The sequence below is a fragment of the Heterodontus francisci genome, chromosome 41 (genome assembly GCF_036365525.1).
Source record: "Heterodontus francisci isolate sHetFra1 chromosome 41, sHetFra1.hap1, whole genome shotgun sequence".
NCBI lineage: Eukaryota > Metazoa > Chordata > Chondrichthyes > Heterodontiformes > Heterodontidae > Heterodontus > Heterodontus francisci.
The window spans coordinates 34,984,896-35,002,614 of record NC_090411.1 but is presented as its reverse complement, the minus strand read 5'-3'; the positions used below and the strand labels follow the sequence as shown (position 1 = coordinate 35,002,614).

Genomic DNA, 17,719 nt, shown 5'->3' with positions numbered 1-17,719 from the left:
ATGTCTATATAAGGAACCGTTCTCTGCTATTGTGCTCGTTTTGCATTTCTCAGCAGATCAATTTGAGCAAGTGGAGCTTGACTGCGTTACAGCTCATGGTGCATGAGAACACTTTTAGTAATGCAAAGATACAGGACATCCTGCTGGTTTCCTACAATGAAGGTTGGGTGATCTCCAATTGACTGCCATCAACCTCACGCTGTGTTGATTTAACTGGACAGACCTAGCTGAGGGGAAGCAACACAGAGAGAGCCTCACCTCAAGATAGTTAGATTGTTGCTGTTGTCTGGCATTCTAATCTCCCAGCCTCTTGGGCTCATTGGGTAAACTCACTGTCCCAAGGGAACTGATAATTACAAATCAGTAAGGTCCCTGGTCTCAGAGAGTGTGATATAGGGATGTAACAATTGGTGTCACTGTCCCTGGGCTAGGGAGGGGGAAATTCATCCAGGATTCCTGCTTCTGATTGCCACCCAATATCCTTCAACCCCACCTCCCCACCATCTCACTTATCCCTCAACCCCACCTCCCCACCATCTCACTTATCCCTCAACCCCACCTCCCCACCATCTCACTTATCCCTCAACCCCACCTCCCCACCATCTCATGATGTTCCTCAATCCCTCTTGGTTGTGAATTTGAATCTTACCAGGATAATTATGAGATTGTATCCAATAAATCTGCTGATCTGTGTGCTAGCACTGGATAAAATGACCATTGAAATTGCCGGATTGACATAAGAACACACTAGTTTGCTGATGTTCTTGAGGGAATCTTTCACCCCTACGCAGCCTGACCAACACCTGACTCCAGTCTCACATTATGTCTGAAGTTGGCCCCAGACCATCTCTCCAGGGCACACTGTGACTGGCAATAAATCCATCCTGTGCCAGCGTCTGTCCCTTCCCGAGAATAAGGGAAAAGAAACATCGTGACCATGGAGTGGAAGTGTTACACACAGAGACGGGATGCTTCAAACTCAACATCAGCAGTTCTGCTGCTGCTCATTAAAGATTGAGGTGGTGATAAGAGGGAGTGTGGTGCCAGTTGGTGCTGCGCTATCAGATGATGTCAGGAAGCAGAGCCTGTGAGAGAGAGAAAAAGAAGGGCTTTGCGTGAAGGAAGCTGAAAGCTGAGTGTGGTCTCGGGCAGCACAGGTGCACTGGGAGGAAACCAAACCTTGCACTGCAGCTAATACTGCATCAGAAGATTCTTAGAAACTTCTGCTGCAAGAGCTGGCAGTTCAGAAGCAAAACTCTGCAAGAAACTGCCCCTCCAGGCCTTTATGGAATCTTACAGCACAGGAGAAGGCCATTCAGCCCGTCATGCCTGTGTCAGCTCTTTGACAGAGCTATCCAGTTAGCTCTACCCCGCCTGCTCTCTCCCCATAGCCCTGCACATTTTGTCCTTTTCAAATATTTATCCATTTCCCTTTTGAAAGTTACTATTGAATCTGCTTCCACCGCCCTTTCAGGCAGCGCGTTCCAGATCACAACAACTCACTGTGAAAATTGTTATTTCACATGTCAAAAGAACCAGAGGCGACATGAGAAAAAACTTGTTCACACTGCGAGTGGTTAGGATCTGGAATACACTGCCTGACAGGATGCTGGAGGCAGAATCAATCCTGGCTTCCAAAAGGGAATTGGATAAACACCTGTCGGGAAAAGAAATTGCTGGGCTACAGGGAAAGGACGGGGGAGTGGGACTAGCTGAGTTGCACTTGCAGGGGCCGGCACCAGCTAAACAGGCCAAATGGTCTCCTTCTGTGCTGTAACCATTCTATGATTCTACTCTATGTAACCTCGGGTTCTGTTGCCAATTATCTTAAATCTGTGTGTCTTCTATCTTTTCTCCTTTGTTACAGTGCCCCGCGACCCGGGATAAACTTTTACAAGTTTTTCAGTTTAAAAAGGGAGCGAGGGACAGACCTAATAATTACAGGCCAGTCAGTCTAACCTCAGTAGTGAGCAAACTATTGGCATCTATTATGGCAGAGGTTAATCAAGGACAGTCAGTGTGGATTTGTTAAGGGAAGATCTTGTCTGACCAACTTGATCGAATTTTTTGAAAAAGTAACAAGGAAGATAGATGAGGGTAACGCAGTTGATGTGGTCTACATGGATTTTAGCAAGGCTTTTGACAAGGTCCCACATGGCAGACTGGTTAAAAAAATAGAAGCACATGGAATCCAGGGAAATCCAGGCAGCAAGGTGGATACAAAATTTGCTCAGTGGCAGGAAATAAAGGGTAATTGTTCACAGAAAGGATGTAATTGCACTAGAGAGGGTACAGAGGAGATTTACGAGGATGTTGCCAGGACTGGAAAATGCAGCTATGAGGAAAGATTGGATAGGCTGGGGTTGTTCTTCTTGGCTGAGAAGGCTGAGGAGAGATCTGATTGAAATGTACAAAACTGTGTGGGGCCTGGATAGTGTGGAGGTGAAGGGCCTACTCACCTTAGCAGAGAGGTCAGTGACGAGGGGGCATAGATATAAAGTGATTGGTAGAAAAATTAGAGGGGCAGTGAGGAAAACCTTTTTCACCCAGAGGGTGGTGGGGGTCTGGAACTCACTGCCTGAAAGGGTAGTTGAGGCAGAAACCCTCAACTCATTGAAAAGGAGTCTGGATATGCACCTCAAGTGCCATGACCTGCAGGGCTACGGACCAAACGCTGGAAGGTGGGATTAGACTGGGTGACTCATTTCTCGGCTGGCACAGACACAATGGGCCAAATGGCCTCTTTCTGTGCTGTAAACTTGCTGCGATTCTATAAGAGACCCATTCAGATGTTCCCTGGGTTCAATCCAATGACTCAGATATGGTTGCAGTTGGGGATCTCGTGATTGGCCTGAAACGCCCCCCCGCCCCTCCCCTCTCCCCCCCGCCCCTCCCCTCTCCCCTCTGCCCTCTCCCCACACCCCTCGCAAGCCCCGATCACGATCTGAGAACTTCTGCTGCAAATGTTGGTGGCTTCCCCAATGGACTACTTGGCCGTGTTGCTTCACTGAGCCAGTTTATTTCCTGATTTAGAGTGGCTTTGTACTGTAGGCAATGTCATTCATTTCACATAAGAAGCCTGACCATCAGCAGACAGGGTAGAAAACATTCTCTCAGCAGGATTGAAAGTCAGTGTCTAGATCACTGTGCTGCCAATCCCCTGCAATAACAGCTCACCATGTTAAGACACGGAGGAATCTTAGTATCCAGCCCTGGCAGTGAAGGATTTTGTGTGACGGGAGTGTAAATTAGGAATCTGGGTGTGGAGAGAATTGTGCAGGCTCTGGATCAATTACTCCGATACTGACCCCATAAAGGTGATTTTCTGAAAGAAATCTATCTCATTCACATGCGAATGAATCAATAACTGCTCCCACCATCTCCCTAGGGAGCCTATCCCATAGATTGACCACTTTCTCACTGAAATATGGTTTCCACAGATCAGTTTTTGAATTTACCCCTTTCAAGTGCAGGCTGTGTCCTCTGGATTTGTTGTGCCGGACAAGATGAAACAGCTTATCATTGTCGACAGTTATCCAGTCCCTTTAGAATCCTAAAAGTAGCAATCATCTTGCCTCTAAGGCTTCTCTTTGTCCAGTGAAAATATGAACTGTAGCTACAATTTGCAGTACACCTCCCAAAGTCTTGCTTCTGAACTTTGCAAGTCTCATCCTCCAGGTTCTGAGCACAGAGGATGATTGGTACAAAGCCGAGCTTTATGGGCACGAGGGGTTCGTCCCAAAGAACTACATTGAACTTAAAGTACCTAGGTAAGTGTTAGTGATATAAGGCAAGCTACACATAACCCCTGTCTGCAGCATGTTGTACACTCCAAATGAAGTCAATAATGTCTGAATCTTTGCTAAATAGATTGAAAGCAGAATCTGTAAATTCCAGTTAATAGCAGTCCCTGTGTATACAATAGAGATTAGTAGCCCCTGTGTATATTATAGAGAATAACAGCCCCTTGTATATTTTAGTGAATAGCTGCCCCTGGATATATTATAGAGACTAGAAGCTCCTCTGTTTATAGTATAGGGAGTAGCAGCCTCTGTGTCTTTTGTACAGAATAACAGCCCCTGTGTATGTTATAGTGAATAGCAGCCCCAGTGTAAATTACAGGGAATAGCAGCTCCTGTGTAAATTATAGGGAATAGCAGCCCCTGTGTATATTACAGGGAATAGCAGCGCCTGTGTACATTACAGGGAATAGCAGCTCCTGTGCATATTACAGGGAATAGCAGCCCCAGTATATATTACAGGGAATAGCAGCTCCTGTGTATATTACAGGGAATAGCAGCCCCTGTGTATATTACAGGGAATAGCAGCTCCTGTGGATATTACAGGGAATAGCAGCCCCTGTGTATATTACAGGGAATACCAGTTCCTGTGTATATTACAGGGAATAACAGCTCCTGTGTATATTACAGAGAATAGCAGCTCCTGTGTATATTACAGGGAATAGCAGCCCCAGTGTATATTACAGGGAATAGCAGCTCCTGTGTATATTACAGGGAATAGCAGCCCCTGTGTATATTACAGGGAATAGCAGCCCCTGTGAATATTACAGGGTATAGCAGCCCCTGTGTACATTACAGGGAATAGCAGCTCCTGTGTACATTACAGGGAATAACAGCTCCTGTGTATATTACAGAGAATAGCAGCCCCAGTGTAAATTACAGGGAATAGCAGCCCCAGTGTACATTACAGGGAATAGCAGCCGCTGTGCATATTACAGGGAATAGCAGCCCCTGTGTATATTACAGGGAATAGCAGCTCCTGTGTATATTACAGGGAATAGCAGCCCCTGTGTACATTATAGAGAATAGCAGCCCCAGTGTAAATTACAGGGAATAGCAGCCCCTGTATACATTACAGGGAATAGCAGCCCCTGTGTACATTATAGAGAATAGCAGCTCCTGTGTATATTACAGGGAATAGCAGCCCCTGTGTACATTACAGGGAATAGCAGCTCCTGTGTATATGACAGGGAATAGCATCTCCTGTGTGTATTACAGGGAATAGCAGCCCCTGTGTACATTATAGAGAATAGCAGCCCCAGTGTAAATTACAGGGAATAGCAGCTCCTGTGTATATGACAGGGAATAGCATCTCCTGTGTATATTACAGGGAATAGCAGCCCCAGTGTAAATTACAGGGAATAGCAGCCCCTGTGTATATTACAGGGAATAGCAGCTCCTGTGTATATGACAGGGAATAGCATCTCCTGTGTATATTACAGGGAATAGCAGCCCCAGTGTAAATTACAGGGAATAGCAGCCCCTGTGTATATTACAGGGAATAGCAGCCCCTGTGTATATTACAGAGAATAGCAGCCCCTGTGTACATTATAGAGAATAGCAGCCCCAGTGTAAATTACAGGGAATAGCAGCCCCTGTATACATTACAGGGAATAGCAGCCCCTGTGTACATTATAGAGAATAGCAGCTCCTGTGTATATTACAGGGAATAGCAGCCCCTGTGTACATTACAGGGAATAGCAGCTCCTGTGTATATGACAGGGAATAGCATCTCCTGTGTGTATTACAGGGAATAGCAGCCCCTGTGTACATTACAGAGAATAGCAGCCCCAGTGTAAATTACAGGGAATAGCAGCCCCTGTGTATATTACAGGGAATAGCAGCCCCTGTGTATATTACAGGGAATAGCACACCCTGTGTACATTACAGAGAATAGCAGCCCCAGTGTAAATTACAGGGAATAGCAGCCCCTGTATACATTACAGGGAATAGCAGCCCCTGTGTACATTATAGAGAATAGCAGCCCCAGTGTAAATTACAGGGAATAGCAGCCCCTGTACACATTACAGGGAATAGCTGCCCCTGTGTACATTATAGAGAATAGCAGCCCCAGTGTACATTCCAGGGAATAGCGGCCGCTGGGTATATTACAGGGAATAGCAGCTCCTGTGTATATTACAGGGAATAGCAGCCCCTGTGCATATTACAGGGAATAGCAGCCCCCGTGTATATTACAGGGAATAGCAGCCCCTGTGTATATTATAGAGAATAGAAGCCCCTGTGCATATTGTAGGGAATAGCAGCCCCTGTGCATATTATAGGGAATAGCAGCCCCTGTGTATATTATAGGTATTAGCAGCCCCTGTGTATATTATAGGTATTAGCAGCCCCTGTGTATATTATAGGGAATAGCAGCTCCTGTGTATATTATAGGGAATAGTAGCCCCTGTGCATATTATAGGGAATAGCAGCCCCAGTGTACATTACGGGGAATAGCAGCTCCCGTGTATATGACAGGGAATAGCAGCTCCCGTGTATATTACAGGGAATAGCAGCTCCTGTGTATATTACAGGGAATAGCAGCCCCTGTGTATATTACAGGGAATAGCAGCCCCTGTGTACATTACAGGGAATAGCAGCTCCTGTGTATATTACAGGGAATAGCAGCCCCTGTGTACATTATAGAGAATAGCAGCCCCAGTGTAAATTACAGGGAATAGCAGCCCCTGTGTACATTACGGGGAATAGCAGCTCCCGTGTATATGACAGGGAATAGCAGCTCCCGTGTATATTACAGGGAATAGCAGCTCCTGTGTATATTACAGGGAATAGCAGCCCCTGTGTATATTACAGGGAATAGCAGCCCCTGTGTACATTACAGGGAATAGCAGCTCCTGTGTATATTACAGGGAATAGCAGCCCCTGTGTACATTATAGAGAATAGCAGCCCCAGTGTAAATTACAGGGAATAGCAGCCCCTGTATACATTACAAGGAATAGCAGCCCCTGTGTACATTATGGAGAATAGCAGCCCCAGTGTAAATTACAGGGAATAGCAGCCCCTGTATACATTACAGGGAATAGCAGCTCCTGTGTATATTATAGAGAATAGCAGCCCCAGTGTACATTACAGGGAATAGCAGCCGCTGGGGATATTACAGGGAATAGCAGCTCCTGTGTATATTACAGGGAATAGCAGCCCCTGTGCATATTACAGGGAATAGCAGCCCCTGTGCATATTACAGGGAATAGCAGCCCCTGTGTACATTACAGGGAATAGCAGCTCCTGTGTATATTACAGGGAATAGCAGCCCCCGTGTATATTACAGGGAATAGCAGCCCCTGTGTATATTATAGGTATTAGCAGCCCCTGTGTATATTATAGGGAATAGCAGCTCCTGTGTATATGATAGGGAATAGTAGCCCCTGTGTATATTATAGGGAATAGCAGCCCCTGTGTATATTATAGAGAATAGCAGCCCCTGTCTATATTATAGGGAATAGCAGCTCCTGTATATATTATAGGGAATAGCAGCCCCTGTGTATATTATAGGGAATAGCAGCCCCTGTGTATATTATAGAGAATAGCAGCCCCTGTCTATATTATAGGGAATAGCAGCTCCTGTATATATTATAGGGAATAGCAGCCCCTGTCTATATTATAGAGAATAGCAGCCCCTGTCTATATTATAGGGAATAGCAGCCCCTGTCTATATTATAGGGAATAGCAGCTCCAGTGTATATTATAGAGAATAGCAGCTCCTGTCTATATTATAGGGAATAGCAGCTCCTGTATATATTATAGGGAATAGCAGCCCCTGTCTATATTATAGGGAATAGCAGCTCCTGTATATATTATAGAGAATAGCAGCCCCTGTGTATATTATAGAGAATAGCAGCCCCTGTCTATATTATAGGGAATAGCAGCTCCTGTATATATTATAGAGAATAGCAGCCCCTGTGTATATTATAGAGAATAGCAGCCCCTGTCTATATTATAGGGAATAGCAGCTCCTGTATATATTATAGGGAATAGCAGCCCCTGTCTATATTATAGGGAATAGCAGCTCCAGTGTATATTATAGAGAATAGCAGCTCCTGTATATATTATAGGGAATAGCAGCCCCTGTCTATATTATAGGGAATAGCAGCCCCTGTGTACATTATAGAGAATAGCAGCCCCTGTCTATATTATAGGGAATAGCAGCTCCTGTATATATTATAGGGAATAGCAACTCCTGTCTATATTATAGGGAATAGCAGCTCCTGTCTATATTATAGGGAATAGCAGCCCCTGTGTATATTATAGAGAATAGCAGCCCCTGTCTATATTATAGGGAATAGCAGCTCCTGTATATATTATAGGGAATAGCAGCCCCTGTGTATATTATAGGGAATAGCAGCCCCTGTGTATATTATAGAGAATAGCAGCCCCTGTCTATATTATAGGGAATAGCAGCTCCTGTATATATTATAGGGAATAGCAGCCCCTGTGTATATTATAGGGAATAGCAGCCCCTGTGTATATTAAAGGGAATAGCAGCCCCTGTGTATATTATAGGGAATAGCAGCTCCTGTGTATATTATAGAGAATAGCAGCCCCTGTCTATATTATAGGGAATAGCAGCTCCTGTATATATTATAGGGAATAGCAGCCCCAGTGTACATTACAGGGAATAGCAGCTGCTGTGTATATTACAGGGTATAGCAGCCCCTGTGTATATTACAGGGAATAGCAGCCCCTGTGCATATTACAGGGAATAGCAGCTCCTGTGTATATTACAGGGAATAGCAGCCGCTGTGTACATTACAGGGAAGAGCAGCTCCTGTGTATATTACAGGGAATAGCAGCCCCCGTGTATATTACAGGGAATAGCAGCTCCTGTGTATATTACAGGGAATAGCAGCCCCTGTGTACATTATGGAGAATAGCAGCCCCAGTGTAAATTACAGGGAATAGCAGCCCCTGTATACATTACAGGGAATAGCAGCCCCTGTATACATTACAGGGAATAGCAGCCCCTGTGTACATTACAGGGAATAGCAGCCCCTGTGTACATTACAGGGAATAGCAGCCCCTGTATACATTACAGGGAATAGCAGCCCCTGTATACATTACAGGGAATAGCAGCCCCTGTGTACATTATAGAGAATAGCAGCTCCTGTGTATATTACAGGGTATAGCAGCCCCTGTGTATATTACAGGGAATAGCAGCCCCTGTGCATATTACAGGGAATAGCAGCTCCTGTGTATATTACAGGGAATAGCAGCCGCTGTGTACATTACAGGGAATAGCAGCTCCTGTGTATATGACAGGGAATAGCAGCCCCCGTGTATATTACAGGGAATAGCAGCTCCTGTGTATATTACAGGGAATAGTAGCCCCTGTGTATATTAAAGGGAATAGCAGCCCCTGTGTATATTATAGGGAATAGCAGCCACTGTGTATATTATAGGTAATAGCAGCTCCTGTGTATATTATAGAGAATAGCAGCCCCTGTCTATATTATAGGGAATAGCAGCTCCTGTATATATTATAGGGAATAGCAGCCCCAGTGTACATTACAGGGAATAGCAGCTGCTGTGTATATTACAGGGTATAGCAGCCCCTGTGTATATTACAGGGAATAGCAGCCCCTGTGCATATTACAGGGAATAGCAGCTCCTGTGTATATTACAGGGAATAGCAGCCGCTGTGTACATTACAGGGAAGAGCAGCTCCTGTGTATATTACAGGGAATAGCAGCCCCCGTGTATATTACAGGGAATAGCAGCTCCTGTGTATATTACAGGGAATAGCAGCCCCTGTGTACATTATGGAGAATAGCAGCCCCAGTGTAAATTACAGGGAATAGCAGCCCCTGTATACATTACAGGGAATAGCAGCCCCTGTATACATTACAGGGAATAGCAGCCCCTGTGTACATTATAGAGAATAGCAGCTCCTGTGTATATTACAGGGAATAGCAGCCCCTGTGTACATTACAGGGAATAGCAGCTCCTGTGTATATGACAGGGAATAGCAGCCCCCGTGTATATTACAGGAAATAGCAGCTCCTGTGTATATTACAGGGAATAGCAGCTCCTGTGTACATTGCAGGGAATAGCAGCCCCTGTATACATGACAGGGAATAGCAGCCCCTGTGTAAATTACAGGGAATAGCAGCCCCTGGATACAATACAGGGAATAGCAGCCCCTGTGTACATTATAGAGAATAGCAGCCCCTGTGTACATTACAGGGAATAGCAGCTGCTGGGTATATTACAGGGAATAGCAGCCCCTGGATACAATACAGGGAATAGCAGCCCCTGTGTACATTATAGAGAATAGCAGCCCCTGTGTACATTGCAGGGAATAGCAGCCCCTGTATACATGACAGGGAATAGCAGCCCCTGTGTAAATTACAGGGAATAGCAGCCCCTGGATACAATACAGGGAATAGCAGCCCCTGTGTACATTATAGAGAATAGCAGCCCCTGTGTACATTACAGGGAATAGCAGCTGCTGGGTATATTACAGGGAATAGCAGCCCCTGTGTACATTACAGGGAATAGCAGCTCCTGTGTATATTACAGGGAATAGCAGCCCCCGTGTATATTACAGGGAATAGCAGCCCCTGTGTATATTACAGAGAATAGAAGCCCCTGTGTATATTGCAGGGAATAGCAGCCCCTGAGCATATTATAGGGAATAGCAGCCCCTGTGTATATTATAGGTATTAGCAGCCCCTGTGTATATTACAGGGAATAGCAGCCCCTGTGTATATTACAGGGAATAGCAGCCCCTGTGTATATTACAGGGAATAGCAGCCCCTGTGTATATTACAGGGAATAGCAGCTCCTGTGTATATTATAGGTAATAGCAGCCCCTGTGAATATTACAGGGAATAGCAGCCCCTGTGTATATTACAGGGAATAGCAGCCCCTGTGTATATTACAGGGAATAGCAGCCCCTGTGTATATTACAGGGAATAGCAGCTCCTGTGTATATTATAGGGAATAGCAGCCCCTGTGAATTTTATCGGGAATAGTAGCACCTGTGCATATTATAGGGAATAGCAGCCCCAGTGTATATTAAAGGTAAGAGCAGCCCTTGTGTATATTATAGGGAAAAGGAGCCCCTGTGTATATTATAGGTAAGAGCAGCGCCTGTGTATATTATAGGGAATAGCAGCCCTGTGTATATTTTAGGGAATAGCAGCTCCTGTGTAGATTATAGGGAATAGCAGCCCCTGTGTATATTGTAGGTGATAGCAGCCCCTGTGTATATTTTGGGGAACAGCAGCCCCTGTGTATATTATAGGTATTAGCAGCCCCTGTGTATATTACAGGGAATTGAAGCCCCTGTGCATATTATAGGTAATAGCTGCCCTCGTGTATATTATAGGGAATAGAAGCCCTTGTGTATATTATAGGGAACAGAAGCTCCTGTGTATGTTACAGGGAATAGAAGCCCCTGTGCATATTATAGGTAAGAGCAGCCCCTGTGTATATTATAGGTAATACCAGCCCCTGTGTTTATTACAGGAAATAGCAGCCCCTGTGAATTTTATCGGGAATAGTAGCACCTGTGCATATTATAGGGAATAGCAGCCCCAGTGTATATTATAGGTATGAGCAGCCCTTGTGTATATTACAGGGAAAAGCAGCCCCTGTGTATATTATAGGTAAGAGCAGCCCCTGTGTATATTATAGGGAATAGCAGCCCTGTGTATATTTGCGGGAATAGCAGCTCCTGTGTAGATTATAGGGAATAGCAGCCCCTGTGTATATTGTAGGTGATAGCAGCCCCTGTGTATATTTTAGGGAACAGCAGCCCCTGTGTATATTATAGGTAAGAGCAGCCCCTGTGTATATTATAGGTAAGAGCAGCCCCTATGTATATTATAGGGAATAGCAGCCCCTGTGTATATTATAGGTAAGAGCAGCCCCTGTGTATATTATAGGGAATAGCAGCTCCTGTGCATATTATAGGGAATAGTAACGCCTGTGTATATTACAGAGAATAGCAGCCCCTGTGTATATCGTAGAGAGTAGCAGCTCCTGTGTATATTATAGGGAATAGTAGCCCCTGTGTGTATTATAGGTAAGAGCAGCCCTTGTGTATATTATAGGGAATAGCAGCTCCTGTTATATTGTAGGGAACATTAGCCCCCGTGTGTATTACAGGGAATAGCAGCCCTTGTGTATATTATAGGGAATAACAACCCCTGTGCATATTATAGGTAATAGCAGCCGCTGTGGATATTATAGGGAATAGCAGCTCCTGTTATATTATAGGGAATAGTAACGCCTGTGTATATTAGAGAATAGCAGCCCCTGTGTATATCGTAGAGAGTAGCAGCTCCTGTGTATATTATAGGGAATAGTAGCCCCTGTGTATATTATAGGTAATAGCAGCACCTGTGCATATTATAGAGAATAGCAGCTCCTGTTATATTATAGGGAAGAGTCGCCCCTGTGTATATTATAGATAATAGCAGCCCCTGTGTATATTATAGGGAATAGCAGCCACTGTGTATATTATAGGTAATAGCAGCTCCTGTGTATATTTTAGGTAATAGCAGCTCCTGTGTATATTATGGAGAATAGCAGCCCCTGTCGATATTATAGGGAACAGCAGCTCCTGTGGATATTTTAGGGAACAGCAGCCCCTGTGTATATTATAGAGAATAGCAGCTCCTGTTATATTATAGGGAAGAGTCGTCCCTGTGTATATTATAGATAATAGCAGCCCCTGTGTATATTATAGGGAATAGCAGCCACTGTGTATATTATAGGTAATAGCAGCTCCTGTGTATATTTTAGGTAATAGCAGCTCCTGTGTATATTATGGAGAATAGCAGCCCCTGTCGATATTATAGGGAACAGCAGCTCCTGTGGATATTTTAGGGAACAGCAGCCCCTGTGTATATTATAGAGAATAGCAGCTCCTGCGTATATTATAGGTAATAGCAGCTCCTGTGTATATTATAGAGAATAGCAGCCCCAGTGTACATTATAGGTAATAGCAGCTCCTGTGTATATTATAGAGAATAGCAGCTCCTGTGTATGTTCTCGAGAATAGCAGCCCCTGTCTATATTATAGGGAATAGCAGCTCCTGTGTATATTATAGGGAATAGCAGCCCCAGTGTATATTATAAGTAATAGCAGCTCCTGTGTATATTTCAGGGAATAGAAGCCCCAGTGTATATTATAGGTAAGAGCAGCCCTCGTGTATATTATAGGGAATAGAAGCCCCAGTCTATATTATCGGGAACAGCAGCCCCTGTGTATATTATAGGTAATAGCAGCCCCTGTGTATATTATAAGGAATAGCAGCTCCTGTGTATATTATAGAGAATAGCAGCTCCTGTGTATGTTATAGAGAATAGCAGCCCCTGTCTATATTATAGGGAATAGCAGCTCCTGTGTATATTATAGGGAATAGCAGCCCCAGTGTATATTATAAGTAATAGCAGCTCCTGTGTATATTTCAGGGAATAGAAGCCCCAGTGTATATTATAGGTAAGAGCAGCCCTCGTGTATATTATAGGGAATAGAAACCCCAGTCAATATTATCGGGAACAGCAGCCCCTGTGTATATTATAGGTAATAGCAGCCCCTGTGTATATTATAGGTAATAGCAGCCCCTGTGTATATTATAAGGAATAGCAGCCCCTGTGTATATTGTAAGGAATAGCAGCCCCTGTGTATATTGTAGGGAATAGCAGCTCCTGTGCATATTATAGGTAATAGCAGCCCCTGTGTATATTATAAGGAATAGCAGCCCCTGTGTATATTATATGGAATAGCAGCCCCTGTGTATATTATAAGGAATAGCAGCCCCTGTGTATATTATAGGGAATAGCAGCCCCTGTGTATATTATAGAGAATAGCAGCCCCTGTGTATATTATAAGGAATAGCAGCCCCTGTGTATATTATAGTGAATAGCAGCCCCTGTGTATATTATAAGGAATAGCAGCCCCTGTGTATATTATAGGGAATAGCTGCCCCTGTGTATATTATAGGTAATAGCAGCCCTAGTGTATATTATAAGGAATAGCAGCACTGTGTATATTGTAGGGAATAGCAGCTCCTGTGTATATTATAGGGAATAGCAGCCCCAGTGTATATTATAAGTAATAGCAGCTCCTGTGTATATTTCAGGGAATAGAAGCCCCAGTGTATATTATATGGAATAGCAGCCCCTGTGTATATTATAAGGAATAGCAGCCCCTGTGTATATTATATGGAATAGCAGCCCCTGTGTATATTATAAGGAATAGCAGCCCCTGTGTATATTATAGTGAATAGCAGCCCCTGTGTATATTATAAGGAATAGCAGCCCCTGTGTATATTATAGGGAATAGCTGCCCCTGTGTATATTATAGGTAATAGCAGCCCTAGTGTATATTATAAGGAATAGCAGCACTGTGTATATTGTAGGGAATAGCAGCTCCTGTGTATATTATAGGGAATAGCAGCCCCAGTGTATATTATAAGTAATAGCAGCTCCTGTGTATATTTCAGGGAATAGAAGCCCCAGTGTATATTATAGGTAAGAGCAGCCCTCGTGTATATTATAGGGAATAGAAACCCCAGTCTATATTATCGGGAACAGCAGCCCCTGTGTATATTATAGGTAATAGCAGCCCCTGTGTATATTATAGGTAATAGCAGCCCCTGTGTATATTATAAGGAATAGCAGCCCCTGTGTATATTGTAGGGAATAGCAGCTCCTGTGCATATTATAGGTAATAGCAGCCCCTGTGTATATTATAAGGAATAGCAGCCCCTGTGTATATTATATGGAATAGCAGCCCCTGTGTATATTATAAGGAATAGCAGCCCCTGTGTATATTATAGAGAATAGCAGCCCCTGTGTATATTATAGGTAATAGCAGCCCCTGTGTATATTATAAGGAATAGCAGCCCCTGTGTATATTATAGAGAATAGCAGCCCCTGTGTATATTATAGGTAATAGCAGCCCCTGTGTATATTATAAGGAATAGCAGCCCCTGTGTATATTATATGGAATAGCAGCCCCTGTGTATATTATAAGGAATAGCAGCCCCTGTGTATATTATAGTGAATAGCAGCCCCTGTGTATATTATAAGGAATAGCAGCCCCTGTGTATATTATAGGGAATAGCTGCCCCTGTGTATATTATAGGTAATAGCAGCCCTTGTGTATATTACAGGGAATAGCAGCCCCTGTGTATATTACAGGGAATAGCAGCTCCTGTGTATATTATAGGGAATAGCAGCTCCTGTGTATATTACAGGGAATAGCAGCTCCTGTGTATATTATAGGGAATAGCAGCTCCTGTGTATATTATAGGGAATAGCAGCCCCTGTGTATATTATAGGTATTAGCTGCCCCTGTGTATATTACAGGGAATTGAAGCCCCTGTGCATATTATAGGTAATAGCAGCCCTCGTGTATATTATAGGGAATAGAAGCCCTTGTGTATATTGTGGGGAACAGAAGCTCCTGTGTATATTACAGGGAATAGAAGCCCCTCTGCATATTATAGGTAAGAGCAGCCCCTGTGTATATTATAGGTAACACCAGCCCCTGTGTTTATTGCAGGAAATAGCAGCCCCTGTGAATTTTATCGGGAATAGTAGCACCTGTGCATATTATAGGGAATAGAAGCCCCAGTGTATATTATAGGGAATAGCAGCCCCAGTATATATTATAGGTAAGAGCAGCCCCAGTGCATATTATAGGTAATAGCAGCCCCTGTATATATTATAGGGAATAGCAGCCCCAGTATATATTATAGGTAAGAGCAGCCCCTGTGTATATTATAGGGAATAGCAGCCCCAGTGTATATTATAGGTAAGAGCAGCCCCTGTGTATATTATAGGGAATAGCAGCCCCAGTGTATATTATAGGTAAGAGCAGCCCTTGTGTATATTATAGGGAATAGCAGCCCCTGTGTATATTATAGGTAAGAGCAGCCCCTGTGTATATTATAGGGAATAGCAGCCCCTGTGTATATTTTAGGGAATAGCAGCCCCTGTGTATATTCTAGGGAATAGCAGCCACTGTGTATATTATAGGGAACAGCAGCCCCTGTGTATATTATAGGGAATAGCAGCCCCTGTGTATATTATAGGGAATAGCAGCTCCTGTTATATTATAGGGAATAGTAGCCCCTGTGTATATTATAGGGAACAGCAGCCCCTGTGTATATTTTAGGGAATAGCAGCCCCTGTGTATATTATAGAGAACAGCAGCTCCTGTTCTATTATAGGGAATAGTAACGCCTGTGAATATTGTAGGGAATAGCAGCTCCAGTGTACATTATAGGGAATAGCAGCTCCAGTGGATATTATAGGGAATAGCAGCCCCTGTGTATGATACAGGGAAGAGCAGCCCCTGTGTATATTAAAGGGAATAGCAGCTCCTGTGTATGTTATAGGTAATAGCTGCCCCTGTGTATATTATAGGGAAAAGCAGCTCCTGTGTATATTATAGGGAATAGCAGCCGCTGTGTATATTATAGGTAATAGCAGCCCCTGTGTATATTATAGGGAATAGCTGCCCCTGTGTATATTATAGGGAAAAGCAGCTCCTGTGTATATTATAGGGAATAGCAGCCGCTGTGTATATTATAGGTAATAGCAGCCCCTGTGTATATTATAGGGAATATCAACCCCTGTGTATATTATAGGGAATAGCAGCCCCTGTGTATATTATAGGTATTAGCAGCCCCTGTGTATATTATATGTAATAGCAGCCCTTGTGTATATTATAGGTATTAGCAGCCCCTGTGTATATTACAGGGAATTGAAGCCCCTGTGCATATTATAGGTAATAGCAGCCCTCGTGTGTATTATAGGGAATAGAAGCCCTTGTGTATATTGTAGGGAACAGAAGCTCCTGTGCATATTACAGGGAATAGAAGCCCCTGTGCATATTATAGGTAAGAGCAGCCCCTGTGTTTATTATAGGTAATAGCAGCCCCTGTGGATATTATAGGGAATAGCAGCTCCTGTTATATTATAGGGAATAGTAACGCCTGTGTATATTACAGAGAATAGCAGCCTCTGTGTATATTGTAGAGAGTAGCAGCTCCTGTGTATATTATAGGGAATAGTAGCCCCTGTGTATATTATAGGTAATAGCAGCCCCTGTGCATATTATAGAGAATAGCAGCTCCTGTTATATTATAGGGAAGAGTAGCCCCTTTGTATATTATAGGGAGTAGTAGCACCTGTGTATATTACAGGGAATAGACGCCCCTGTGTCTATCATAGACAATAGCAGCTCCTGTGTATATTATAGAGAATCGCAGCCCCTGTGTATATTATAGGGCATAGCAGCCTCTGTGTATATTATAGATAATAGCAGCCCCTGTGTATATTACAGACAATAGCAGCTCCTGTGTATATTATGGAGAATTGCAGCCCCTGTGTATATTATAGGGCATAGCAGCCTCTGTGTATATTATAGGTAATAGCAGCCCCTGTGCATATTATAGAGAATAGCAGCTCCCGTTATATTATAGGGAAGAGTAGCCCCTGTGTATTTTATTGGGAGTAGTAGCACCTGTGTATATTACAGGGAATAGACGCCCCTGTGTATATCATAGACAATAGCAGCTCCTGTGTATATTATAGAGAATAGCAGCCCCTGTGTATATTTTAGATAATAGCACCCCCTGTGTATATTATAGATAATAGCACCCCCTGTGTATATTATAGATAATAGCACCCCCTGTGTATATTATAGACAATGGCAGCTCCTGTGTATATTATGGAGAATTGCAGCCCCTGTGTATATTATAGGGCATAGCAGCCTCTGTGTATATTATAGATAATAGCACTCCCTGTGTATATTATAGACAATAGCAGCTCCTGTGTATATTATGGAGAATTGCAGCCCCTGTGTATATTATAGGGCATAGCAGCCTCTGTGTATATTATAGGGCATAGCAGCCCCTGTGTATATTATAGAGAG

The 17,719-nt window shown here is 43.6% G+C and overlaps 1 protein-coding gene across 4 annotated transcripts in view; it reads left to right on the top strand.

Moving 5' to 3' along the window:
- The window catches only part of LOC137353476 (growth factor receptor-bound protein 2-like), a 79,375-nt gene that overhangs the window by 48,302 nt on the left and 13,354 nt on the right, over positions 1–17,719 (top strand). For 2 of the 4 annotated variants that reach the window (XM_068019799.1, XM_068019802.1), the window contains one exon: positions 3,679–3,770. In XM_068019799.1, coding sequence (XP_067875900.1) covers positions 3,679–3,770 — 92 coding nt within the window. Of the gene's footprint in view, positions 1–53; positions 163–3,678; positions 3,771–17,719 lie in introns of all 4 variants that reach the window. The other 2 variants (XM_068019800.1, XM_068019801.1) reach the window with 2 other exon arrangements.